The sequence below is a fragment of the Geotrypetes seraphini genome, chromosome 4, assembly GCF_902459505.1.
Source record: "Geotrypetes seraphini chromosome 4, aGeoSer1.1, whole genome shotgun sequence".
Lineage (NCBI taxonomy): Eukaryota > Metazoa > Chordata > Amphibia > Gymnophiona > Dermophiidae > Geotrypetes > Geotrypetes seraphini.
In genome coordinates this window covers 48,604,083-48,618,100 of record NC_047087.1, presented here as the reverse complement: position 1 = coordinate 48,618,100, position 14,018 = coordinate 48,604,083, and the positions used below count along the sequence as shown (strand labels likewise).

Sequence of the window (14,018 nt, the reverse complement as noted above, 5' to 3'; positions counted from 1 at the left end):
CTGCAGTGAAGGATCAGCAGATTGTCTGGATTGGACTATTTCATGCCCCCCTCCCCTCCGAGTAGCTTCCAGGAATTAAGCACCTACTTCTTAATGTGATAAACTGATCTCCAATGATAATACAAAGCCTCATACCCCCTATAAGTTATCCCATCCAAGCTGAACGTCTTACAGAAAAAAAAAAATCCCAGAATTCTTCTTTTCCTACAGCAACTCATCTCTGGAGAGCTGTGGTGCCAGGTGACCACTAGGATTCTAGAGATACAATAACTTGGTCGTTACTATTTGTTTCTTGAACTTTCAATACTGGGATCTGTGCTTTTATCCATTTAAATTGAGCAGCATCAGAAGTTGAAGTAAAAAAACAAGACAGTGCTGGTCATAAATCGCTCTCTAGAAAGTGGCAAAATCTTCAGCTTATTTTGAAATGCTTATAGGAGCTACCTATCTGCTTGAATGCAGTAGTAGCTGGGGAGCGTTTTCAATAAAATACACAGTACAGAGAAAAGAATAATAATAATAATAACAGTTTATATACCGCAGTACCGTTAAGTTCTATGCGGTTTATAAAAGATTAATGAAGTACAAGTTGAGAGAACTTAGGGGATGGGAAAACAAGAGGAGGATAGTGTAATAGAATAGAAAAGAAAACCAAAACGTTTTTCTGCCGCAAACAGCTCCCCAGCAGAGAACAGGCTGTGAAATAATGGGCTGATCAGGGCAGCTACCTAACCCTCAAGTTTAAAGTCACTTTGCCCTCAGCGAAGATAAAGGTCGGCACGCTTCACCTCCCTCCCAGGGCTCGACACCACCACGCCATCCAAGAAAGAAGCGCTCGACTGAAACTTTGCTCCGAGGCCCCAGGAACCTCCCCAGCAGCTGCTCCTCACTTCCTGCTGCTGAAGCAGGCAGGGCAGTGCACTCCCAGCTCTGTGGTGCCAGGTTAGGGTTTGTCCGGGGGGGGTGGAGGACACTGTCCTCCCGCTCTAGAATTATGCAGGCTGTCCTCTGCTCTAGCCTGCATGTGACACCTCCCGACGAATCAGCAGCAACAGACTGTCACGTAGGCAGTGAGCTCAGCATGTAGGCACACAGAGTCTGTGTGCCTACATGCTGAGCTCACTGCCTAAGTGACAGACTGTTGCTGCTGATTCATCGAGAGCTCAGCACGGCGCCAGACCCAGATTGAATATTAGGTAGGCCTCAGCATAGGAACCCCAGGTCCATCCCCGTGGGAGTCCCGTGGGCCTGGGAGGGGTCCCCGTGGGAGTCCTGTTGACCTCAGGGGGATCCCCGTGATCCCCGTTCCCGTGCAGACCTCTAAGATGGATGTCATCTGCAAAGGAGTGAATCTGTATTTGATGTTTGCGGGCTATGTCTAAGATAGGTCTAAAGTGGAGATTGAATAATGAAGGGGATAGCAGAGCCCCCCGCAGAACACTGTTTATCCCAGGACAAGCAGGCAGGTATTCTCACAAGTGAGTGACGTCATCCGACGGAGCCTCGATGCGGATGCCTCACAAGCAAACTTGCTTGAAGAAACTCAAAGTTTCGAGTTGCCCGTACTGCACATGCGCGAGTGCCTTCCCACCCAGAGCAGGGCGCGTCTCCTCAGTTCTTACTTTTCTGCGGAGCCGAGAAGTCCGTCTTTGACTCTCTGCGTGAAGTAATTCCACTTGTGCCTTCTCTATGACCGCGGTTTTGTGTTATTTTTGTCACAAATCGCTGGGTTTTTTTTCTTTTTTTTTTTTTTAATTCTTTATTCATTTTATAATTCACAAGTGTACAGTAAATATCAAACAATTAGAATACAATATCACTTGAAAATCTACCATATCATACAACAAAAAGATATAACCCCCACCCCCTCCCACTTCCATATACAACAAAAAATATACCACATAAATATAATATCTTATCATTCATATATATATTTTTTTCTTTATTCTTTTCTTTAAAAAAAAAAAATATATATATATATTTTCTTCCGTTCGTTTTACCGGGCAGGCCTCGCGGCCGCAGCCCCGTAGCTTCGATCTTGCGGCGGCTCTTTTTCGGCCTATGTCCCGGCCTGCGGGGGGGAGGGTGCCAGATCGCGGGGGGGCGCTCATAAATCGAGCCACACTCAGTTTCTGAGGCGCCGATTTTGCGAATGTTTTGCTCGTCTTGCAAAACACTCGCAAACCGGTGCACTCGTAAACCGAGGTGCCACTGTATTTCTTTGTGCCTAAAAGGTGATTCTGTCTCATCCTAGACCTAAGGGGCATGAACAAATACCTGGTAAAAGAGAAGTTTAGGATGATTTCTCTGGATACCCATGTTTCAGAAAGACGGTTTGCTATGCTCTCTGGACTTAGATCCTTATACCCAATTCAGATATGCCCTAGCCACAGGAAATAGCTCAGATTTCAAGCCAAAACAAAGAAAAATCCAACAGGTCTGCAGTGAAAGGTGAACACCAATAACAAAGAAAGACTGCAGAGTAGGACATACAAGGTGCAGAAATCTTTATTAAAAGTCTATAAAATTGTAATCCATAAAAATGGCCCTCATATACATGGAGTATGGACCCAACACGGTCTGTGTCTTGGAGAAACACTCCCTCAGGGGTCCGGGATGTCTGATGTATCACATATAGAGAGTCATGCAGAAAACACCGTTGTAGTATAAAATAATCAAAATTGGTAAATCGAAGGCAAGAAGTTTTCCTTCCGGGCTAACGCACAGTGTAAGTACTGCAAGTGCATCTCTGCAGCTGCCTGAGAGTATTTCCATGATTCTGTGGATTTCTAGGAAAGATTCCACCAAGAGGTATTATAATTTTAAATTGAAGAGGTTTGCCGTCTGGTATGAGGGCAGAGCCTTAGACCCTCTCACTTGTCTTTATACAGAACTTGCTTGAATATTACTACTACTGCTAATTATTTCTAGAGTGCTACCAGACATACGAAATGCTGTACAGAGTCACAAAGGAGACAGTCTCTGCTTGAATGAGCTTACAGTCTCCTATGCTTACAGTCTCCTCTCTGAGACTGGTTTGAAAACCGACTCTATAAGGGGTCACTTCTGTTCAGTCAGTACTTATCAACAGTAGGACGTAAGCCCATCTCTGTGCAGCCTCTAGTTTCTTGTTGCTTTTGACAAAGGCCTCGATCAAATTACCTACTGTGTCATGGGACCTCAAAGTCATCTTCACCCAGCTGATGAAAGCTCCTTTTGAGCCACTTAACTCCTGTCATCTGAAGTATTTGACCTGGAAGGTTTTGTTTTTTTGTGGCAGTCACATCAGATTGTAGGGTGAGTGAACTTCAGGCCCTAGTAGCTGATCTACCTTACATAAGGTTTCATCACAACAGAGTAATTTTCTGCACACCCTTCAAGTTTCTTTTAAGGTGGTGTTACAGTTCCAACATTCTTCCAAAGACCTCATGCTCAATATGGTAAGAACGCACTACACACTTTGGATTGCTAGTAAATCTTAGCAGACTAAAGCCCATAGATAGTTCACCCAGCTGTTTGTTTCATTTGACCCAAAGAAGATGGGTGCAGCCATCAGTAAATGCATCTTATCTAATTGGTGTGGAAACTGCATCTCTTTCACTTATGCATAGGCTGGGCTGTTTTTGGAGGGTCATATCATGGCTCACAATGTCAGAGCCATAGCTATGGTTGGGGCCCACAAGTTCAGCATCCATTGAAGAGATGAGCAGAGTATGTGTCTTGGCAGCCAGTTTGGTTAGACAATCCTGTAGAATTTGTTTGGAGTCTGGAATCCAACTCCACCCTCCTAGGTTCATTATGTTCTGTTCTTGGCTGCATCTTCACAGCATGTGTCTTTTAATTGTTGGTTTCTGTTGGCCTTGCTGTTGCAAGTCCCTATTTGACTGTTACTTGTTTTCAGTGAACCTGGCTAGAGATTCCCACATGTGTGAAATTCAGTCCTGCTTGTCCTCAGAGAAAGCAAATTTACTCACCTATAGTGGGTGTTATCTGAGAACAGCAGGGCTAGTATTTTCACATACCCTCCCACCTCCCCTAGGAGTTGTATTCTTTATGCCAGACTGAGGGTCCTACATGACTCAAGTTGACGAGAGGGTATTCATGCATGTGTGCAGGACTTCAAAGGTTTCTTAAAGGTACAGGAATGCTGGGAAGCTTCCACACTAGAGTTCTGTCAAGAGATAACACTGTACATATGAAAATACTAGTTCTACTGTCCGAGAAACCTACTAGAGGTGATTAGCTTCACTATTTAACAAAAAGAATAGCTTTATTGAGGTAACCATGAATTTATGCACTTCATAGGAAATCAGTGTGTTGCAGATGTTGTAGAAATAAACGAAATGAATCCAAGTGATATCTTTTTATTGGACTAACTAAAGCATGGTTAGATTAGCTTTCAAAGGCATTCATTCTACTTCAGATTAGATCTACTTTTTGTTTTGTTTTATTTCTTTATATTTTACATACTATCTTTAAGAGTGGATTAACATGACTGCCACAATATTTCTCTCTTGCAGATGTTGAAAATTTGCATTTGTGATGTTCTGAAGTATATATATTTTCTTGAATGTTTATACTTTAGATACCTGTAGGAATGCTAAAATACCATCAGAATGCTTTTCTTAGCTTATTTTCCAGAGCAGTGTTAACACTTTTCAGTGATCAGAAAAAAGTGCTCAGCAATCTCTGGGGGAGTTTATTACTTCACAGTATGTCCACAGACAGTAACTTGATTTGTTTTGCCATGGCTCATACATGAAAAGTAGAGAGAGAGAGTGAGAGAGTCTGATATAATATGAAACAAGTGAGAGGCCCCACCTCCCTCAATCCTGCATAAGGTTGGCTCTCTGCATTGTTCATATACTATTGATAGTTACATTTTGCTGACAAGACGTTTTTCACTCTATATTCAGTTAGTGTGGTGTGAGACTCTTTACAGAGCTCAGAGGGCCATATTTTACAGTGCAGTAGGACAGGTGGTTGACTCATTACAAATTCTGAAATGTTATAAGAACTCCACATTGTGATCCATAATAAAACAAGCTGAATCAAAATGTATAGATTTTACTAGATGGGTTTCTTGTATTTTGAGGCTATATTTAGATCTAAAGATATTTATGGTTCTTTCACAAATTTTTATAATTACAGTCTAGACAAGATATGCCTTCTGAAGATGTAGTGTCTTTACAAGTGTCACTTATAAACCTGGCCATGAAGTGTTATCCTGATCGAGTAGATTATGTTGATAAAGTGCTTGAGACAACTGTAGAGATCTTCAATAAGCTTAACCTTGAACAGTAAGTGAAAGTGAGCTTTTTGAACTTTTAAAATATAATTAACTACACTTCTCCCTCCGTATTCGCTGCGATAGGGGATTAACAGAACCGCAAATACAGAAAAACTGCAAATAACTATTTCATATGTTGTTAGCTGTTTTCTATTCAAAACCATCGTGAATATGGTGAAACCGTGAATCACATGGTGGGAGACCTGGCCTGTTCCTGAAAGAGAGGCAAAATACGGTGAAGAAAGTGCCGTGAATCAGCGATTTCTCTATGCAAGCTGATGTAATTTTTTTTTTGGGGGGGGGGAGCCAGCAAGCTAAAAACCGTGAATAATCGAAACTACGAATGCTGAAACCGCGAATATGGAGGGAGGTGTATTATTCATTTGAGAGTGAGGTGTTTTTTGTTTTTTTTTGTTTTGTTTTTTAGTAATTCAACGAAATACACAACATCTCTGCAAACAAAAATGGAAATATGCATAATATACATCTGTTAAAGTGTATATAGGTATGTCCACATAGATATGCATATATAAAGTGCATGTTTCTGTACAGAAATGTTTGTAAAACCTGAATTTGGGTGAATCCAGCCCATGTTCATATTGCTTCTCAGTTGTCTATAGTGTGAGACTTGTCTTCGTGCATATTTGGATTTCTCTGATTTTGTTCTAAGCTGAGCTTGTTGGAAGATGGAGAATTTCACTATTGTTATAGTCTAACTGGGTTCCCAGTAGAAGAAATGGGGGATATGGAGGGCTTTCATTTCTTTAGGAACAATAATCCTGACACCAATTCCTAAAAGTCCATCCCAAAATGTTCCAGATTCAACAAATTATAGACCAATAGCAAGTATTCCTATATTTACCAAGATAATAGGCGTAGAGAATGGCATAGGGACAGAATTTGTCCCTGTCCCCCGCGGATTATCGCGGGAATCCATCCCATGTCAGTCTTTAGTGTTATCTCAACCTTGGGCCTTCTACACCAGCATTCTTTGATGCAAGGCTTGAGGGTCAGTGGCTGTGCCCATTCATACTCTGATTCTTCCCTCTCTTCTTTTAAGAATGACATAGGGATGGTTTCCCATGGTTAACTGCAAGAATGGGAACAAATTCTGTCCCTGAGTCATTCTCTAGAACAGTGGTATTCAACCCATTTCTCAGGGACCACCTGGCCAGTTGGGTTTTTTTCACCCCCCTAAACTATACTTACTGTTCCCTCGGGTTTTTGCAGCCCAAATGCATGACCTTGCATTTCTTAGCATTAAATTTTAGCTGCCAAATTTCAGACCTTTCTTCAAGCTTTGCAAGGTCTTTCTTCATGTTGTTCACACCATCCTGGGTGTCTATTGCAGATTTTGGTATCATCCGCAAAGAGGCAATCGTATAGAGCTTTTTCAGCTTGGCAAAAGACAGCGGGGGAAGGGGGGATATGAGAGGTCTACAAAATCCTGATTGCTGTAGAATGGGTAAATGTGAGGATTGATTGTTTATTCTTTCAAAAAGTACGAAGACTAGGGAACACTCAATGAAATTACATGGTAATACTTTTAAAACCAATAGGAGGATATGGTAACAGCAGTTAACATATCTGGGTTTAGACAACTTCCTAGATGAAAAGTCCATAGTTTGTGATTGAGACAGAAATGGGGAGAGCCACTGCTGTATCCAGGATTGGTAGTATGGAATCTTTCTACCATTTGTGATTCTGCCAGGTACTTGTGACCTGGATTGACCATTGAATATTGGACTTGACGGATCATTGGTCTGTCCCAGTATGGATATTCATATGTTAAGAACCAGAGGCAGGGAGCAAGATAATTAGTAAAATAAAATCACCAGACAAAAAAGGTAAGAAAAATGATTTTGTTTTCAGTTTAGTAATTGAATACGCCAGTTTTAAAAATTTTCATCTGCTGTCTATATTTTGCTCTGTACAGGAGGAAATGTGACGGGAACATTATATGAATGTGTGGTTTAAAAATTTTAATTGTGCAATTGATTAAAAATTTTAATGTGCAGCCCTAGTAAATATGGTAACAAATGCCTAAGAACAGATCCAGAACTAGCAAAAAAGTGTGATCCATGCATTGAATATATTCATGTTTCAGGTTCACTCAATATTTTCAGAAGAATTTCCATTTGACTCTCTAGTAAGAATATATCTTTCTGTTTATAAAATTAAAGTAATTCTCTTGAGTATAAGCAGGGTTGAAAAATCCTTGCATCTGGGTGAAGTCACCAATGGAGCCTGACGTGGCAAACAATATCCCAGCAACTTTTTCCAGAAGTATATGTGTAGTCTCATCTTGCATGTACTCCTGTCTCTGTCTGCTGCTGTCATATAGAATCTCCTTAGTTTAATTTTCTCCTTGGAGCCAATCAAACCTCTTTTTCATCACATGCTTCAACTTCTCACCTGAAGAAGAGGATGGATTCAATCTCATTTTCATTATTTCTGAGAGAGCTCAATGCAAGACATTGGGTGGAGGTTGAGACATTCCCATCAAAGTATGCTCTGAGAGCACTGATTTTCACCAGTGTTCTCGATGTGAGGACTGCTCATCATGCATTCAGAGAGGGTATGACAGTCTTCACTCACCTGAGAACCAGGTTCTGATATACCTCAAGTGACTCAGGAGAATGTGGTCACTGCCATTTGATGCCCCCACCTTTATCAGTGACAGACTTTGAGGAACAGCTCATGCAAAAATTTGAGGAGCGGATGGAGTGCTACTTTGCTCAATGTGATGCTGCAGTTTTGACATCAATGTCAAGTGAAGGGATTGATCCAGTCGACACTTGAGACTGGTAGCTTGCATGAAATAGCTGTCTTGATGGCAGGGCCCAAATGGATCTTGGAGCTGAGGTTGGATGCACTGCCTATTTCAAGTGCATTGGGGGAGGAAGCTTCACTGAAGTACTAGGAATCCTCAATTTGTCACTGTCATAGGAGGTCATGCTTTCAGTAGTTTGAGGTAGGCAAAAACTCATATTTCACTGACCAAATTATGAGAGCTTTTGGGATTCTGAAGAGGAGCCATTGCTTCTTGGAGGAGAGGTCCACTGGGGTCATCTTGGATCCTTTCCCACCATGGTCATGATCATCCACTATCCAAAACTATAAAAATACTAGACACCCATCTGACCTTGATCGAACACACAAACCCGGTGACCAAAAAATGCTTCCACACACTTTTGAAATTAAAAACCATCAAAAAATATTTTGACCCTCCATCTTTTAGACTTCTGTTTCAGTCACTGATCCTATCCACCTTAGACTACTGCAATATCATCTATGTGGGTACACCCAAAAAAACTTTGAAAAAATTAAGGATAGTGCAAAACACGGCCGTCCGACTAATATTCGGACTAAAGAAAAGTGACCACATTAGCCCCCTACTATAAACTGCTGCACTGGTTGCCAATTGAGGCACGGACTATATTCAAGTTTTCCTGCTTTTGCTATAAACTGGTGTGGGGAATGGCCCCAATCTACCTATTACCTCACTTCGAACTTTACACCCCCACAAGGATAACCAGAAATCGCAACCTCTTTGCCTACCCAAAGATCATAGGTTGCAAATACAGAAACTTTCTGGATAGAACTTTTAAGTTTCAAGCTGCCAGACAACAAACCTGGCTAGGCAACTTCACCGACAAAACCAGGCAGACATATTTCGCCTTTCGGAAAGAAATCAAGACCGCTCTATTCAATAGATTTATTTCCCAGCCAAACAACGCTCCCCCATCCTAAAACCTTTCTCTTTATGTTGATACTACACTTCTTCATAAATGTATTCTGTTCTTCTCTTGACTATTCAGTGTCTTCCTCACCACCTATATTCTGTAATTCGCTGACCATCCAGCCCCTTTGATGTAAAATGCTTAAGATTATACTGTAACCTACTTGTAACCTGTAAACACTGATTATTCAATGATTTCCTACCTATTCTCACCTTGTAATTCGCTAATTGTACAGCTCTCTCTCACTGTAAACCGCCTAGAAGTCGCAAGATTATGGCGGTATAGAAAAAATAAAGTTGTTATTATTATTATTATGTGAGAGATTTAAGTCCCCACAAAAGGAACTCTTTCATTGATTTTATAGGGGACATGGCTCAGGCCTTTTTATTTTAGTTAGAGACAGAGGAGGAGCACATGGCAGAAACGTTAAGTATCTTCTAAATGCTTCTGGAAAAATTGCAGGGGTACTGTCTTCCACATGAGGTGCCATGGGTGACCTCGCCCAGATGTCTTTGGTGAACACTTTTAGGTAAGTAACTTTTGTTTTACTTATCATTTGTTTTTATTCATATACCAATGAGAGTTTTCTCTTAACAGTTCCTATGTTTCCTTGCCTTGTAATCAATTGTATAAATGATACTGTCTAAAGGAGTATGTTACCTTTTCCGTGGTATTGATTTTAAGCTGTCAGTTCAGACCAGAGGGAAATCCTAGTTGAATTTGGTGACGGCCAAATAATTTTGATATTTTTTAGCTACTAATGTCAATAGCAATAATATGTTTATGAGTGATTGTTTATTCCTTTCCCTGTAGTCAGTTGTATAAATGGTATTGTCTAAAGGAGTTTGTTACCTTTTCCGTGGTATTGATTTTAAGCTGTCAGTTCAGACCAGAGGGAAATCCTAGTTGAATTGGGTGACGGCCAAATACTTTTGATATTTTCTAGCTACTAATGTCAATAGCCATAATGTTTGTGAGTGATTGTTTATTCCTTTATCACTCCAAGTACTTGTTTATTTTCCTTTATCACTCCAAATACTTGTTTATTCCTTTATCACTCCAAATACTTGTTTATTCCTTTATCACTCCAAATACTTGTTTATTCCTTTATCACTCCAAATACTTGTATCTATATCTTTCTCATCTCTTCCAAGATTGAAATTCTAAAATCTTCAGTTAAGGGATATAGGGATATTTAAGAAATATATCTCCAAAATTAACATCTTCACTGTTTTTCACCTTCACTTTGGGAAATAAAAATCTATAAATCTGGTGGATATACGTGTACTGCAACACTGGAGAAATAAAAATGGAAATTCAATTCTTTTTTTAGTGAACACAATGCATAGATATCTGCTATGTATATTTCTCAAAGTAAGCATATTTTAGAAAATAAATTAAAAATAAAATGCTTTTTCTACCTTTGTTGACTGGATCTTTATTTTTCCATCATGGTTTGAGGGAAGACCTGGGAAACTTCAGACTGGTGAGTTTGACCTTGGTACCAGGAAAGGTGGTAGAGGCGCTAATAAAGGACCGCATCATTGATCACCTTGACGGACACGGTCTGATGAGGACCAGCCAGCACGGTTTCAGCAAAGGCAGATCTTGTTTGACGAACTTGCTGCACTTCTTCAAGGGAGTAAACAGGCAGATAGACAAGGGCGACCCGGTCGACATTGTATATCTGGATTTTCAGAAGGCGTTTGACAAGGTTCCGCATGAACGACTACTTTGAAAAATTGCGAGCCATGAAATTGAGGGTGAAATACTCACATGGATTAAAAACCGGCTGGGGTAAATGGACAATACTTGGACTGGAAGAACGTCACTAGTGGGGTGCCGCAGGGCTCGGTGCTTGGACCTGTGCTCTTCAACATCTTTATAAATGACTTGGACATAGGTACGACAGGTAAGGTGATTAAATTTGCAGATGATATGAAGTTATTCAGAGTAGTGAAGACACAGGGGGATTGCGAAGATCTGCAATGTGACATAATCAGGCTCGAGGAATGGGCATCAACATGGCAGATGAGGTTCAACATGGATAAGTGTAAAGTGATGCATGTCGGTAACAAAAATCTCATGCACGAATACAGGATGTCCGGGGCGGTACTTGGAGAGACCACCCAGGAAAGAGACTTGGGAGTTCTGATCAACAAGTCGATGAAGCCATCCACGCAATGTGTGTCGGCGGCAAAAAGGGCAAACAGAATGCTAGGAATGATAAAGAAGGGGATCATGCCGCTGTACCAGGCCATGGTGCACCCTCACCTGGAGTTCTGCGTCCAGCACTGGTCGCCGTACATGAAGGAAGACACAGTACTACTTGAAAGGGTCCAGAGAAGAGCGACTAAAATGGTTAAGGGGCTGAAGGAGTTGCCGTACAGCGTAAGATTAGAGAAACTGGGCCTCTTCTCCCTCGAACAGAGGAGATTGAGAGGGGACATGATCGAAACATTCAAGGTACTGAAGAGAATAGACTTAGTAGATAAAGATAGATTATTTACCCTCTCCAAGGTAGGGAGAACGAGAGGGAACTCTCTAAAATTGAAAGGGGGATAGATTCCATACGAATGTAAGGAGGTTCTTCTTCATCCAGAGAATGGTAGAAAACTGGAATGCTCTGTCATAGGAGAAAACACCCTCCAGGAATTCAAGACAAAGTTAGACAAGTTCCTGCTGAACCGGAACATAGAAACATAGAAATAGACGGCAGATAAGGGCCACGGCCCATCTAGTCTGTCCACCCCAATGACCCTCCCCTACCTTTCTCTGTGAATAGATCCTACGTGTCTATCCCATTTGGCCTTAAAATCAGGCACGCTGCTGGCCTCAATAACCTGAAGTGGAAGACTATTCCAGCGATCAACCACCCTTTCAGTGAAAAAGAATTTCCTGGTGTCCCCGTGCAATTTCCCGCCCCTGATTTTCCACGGATGCCCCCTTGTTGCCGCGGGACCCTTGAAAAAGAAGATATCTTCTTCCACCTCGATACGGCCCGTGAGATATTTGAATGTCTCGATCATGTCACCCCTCTCTCTGCGTTCCTCGAGTGAGTATAGCTGCAACTTATCCAGCCGTTCCTCGTACGGGAGATCCTTGAGTCCTGAGACCATCCGGGTGGCCATTCTCTGGACCGACTCCAGTCTCAGCACATCCTTACGGTAATGCGGCCTCCAGAATTGCACACAGTATTCCAGGTGGGGCATCACCATGGATCTATACAATGGCATAATGACTTCAGGCTTACGGCTGACGAAACTCCTGCGTATGCAACCTATGATTTGCCTTGCCTTGGATGAAGCTTGCTCCACTTGATTGGCAGTCTTCATGTTCTCACTGACGATCACCCCTAAGTCTCGTTCTACATCAGTTCTTGTTAGGATCTCGCCATTAAGGGTGTAAGTCTTGCTTGGATTATGGCTGCCCAGGTGCATGACTTTGCATTTTTTGGCATTGAAGCTGAGTTGCAAGGACCTAGACCAGCGCTCCAGTAGGAGTAGGTCTTGCATCATGTTGTCTGACATTGAATTTATGTCTGTTGTGCTTTTGCCCACTACATTGCTTAGTTTGGCGTCATCGGTGAATAATGTTATTTTACCTCGCAGCCCTTCTTCCAAGTCTCTTATAAAGATGTTGAATAGGATCGGGCCCAGGACTGAGCCCTGCGGCACTCCACTGATTACCTCCGTCATTTCGGAGGGGGTGCCGTTCACCACTACCCTTTGAAGCCTACCTCCAAGCCAGTTCCCAACCCATTTCGTCAATGTGTTGCCCAATCCTATAGAACTCATCTTGCTCAGCAACCTGTGGTGTGGTACGCTATCGAATGCTTTACTGAAGTCCAGGTATACGATGTCCAGGGACTCCCCAACATCCAGCTTCCTCGTCACCCAGTCAAAGAAGCTGATCAGGTTGGATTGGCAGGATCTCCCCTTAGTAAATCCATGTTGACGGGGATCCCGTAGATTCTCCTCATTCAGGATCGTATCCAATTGGCGTTTGATTAGAGTTTCCATTAGTTTGCACACTATTGATGTGAGACTCACCGGTCTGTAGTTTGCTGTCTCCATCTTGGAGCCTTTCTTGTGGAATGGAATGACGTTAGCCGTCTTCCAGTCCAACGGGACGTTACCCGTACTAAGGGAGAGACTGAAGAGCAGGGATAGCGGTTCTGCCAAGACATCACACAACTCCCTGAGCACCCTGGGGTGTAGGTTGTCAGGCCCCATTGCCTTGTTAACCTTAAGCTTTGACAGCTCGCATTAGACACCGCTGGGTGTAAACTCGAAATTACTAAACGGGTCATCTGCGTCAACCCTTGTCTGTAGCTGAGGGCCGAGTCCTGGCACCTCGCGGGTGAAGACTGAGCAGAAGTATTCATTTAACAGTTGGGCTTTTTCCGAGTCCGCTTCTACATAGTCTCCGTCTGGTTTCCTAAGACGTACTATCCCGCCTGAGTTCTTATTTCTGTCACTGATATACCTGAAGAAGGATTTATCTCCTTTCTGGATGTTCTTCGCTAGAGACTCCTCCATGCGGAATTTGGCTTCTCTAACTGCTGTTTTGACGGCTTTTGACTTGGCCAGATAGATTTCCCTAGAGTCCTGTTTCCCTGATTGTTTGTAAGAGATGAATGCTTTTTCTTCTCCTTGATGAGGTCCGAAATCTCCGCAGAGAACCACTGTGGCTTATTGTTCCTTCGCCGTTTACTTACTGATTTAACATAGCGGTTTGTTGCTTCTTGTATGGTGGCTTTCAAAGTCGACCACATTTCTTCCACGTTATCGGTTTCTGCTTGGCTTTGTAGCGCCTGGTGAACGAAGTCTCCCATTTCTTTGAAGTTTGTGTCCTTGAATTTGAGGACTTTGGTCAGTGTGGTAGATTTAGTGAAACCTTTCCTGAGATTGAACCATACCATGTTGTGGTCACTGGAGGCCAATGTGTCGCCCACCGAGACCTCTGTGACACTTTCTCCATTG

The 14,018-nt window shown here is 42.2% G+C and overlaps 1 protein-coding gene across 3 annotated transcripts in view; it reads left to right on the top strand.

Moving 5' to 3' along the window:
- The window catches only part of VPS35 (VPS35 retromer complex component), a 169,109-nt gene that overhangs the window by 87,747 nt on the left and 67,344 nt on the right, over window positions 1–14,018 (top strand). For all 3 annotated transcript variants that reach the window (XM_033941682.1, XM_033941681.1, XM_033941683.1), the window contains exon 10: window positions 5,152–5,300. In XM_033941682.1, coding sequence (XP_033797573.1) covers window positions 5,152–5,300 — 149 coding nt within the window. The remainder of the gene's footprint in view (window positions 1–5,151; window positions 5,301–14,018) is intronic.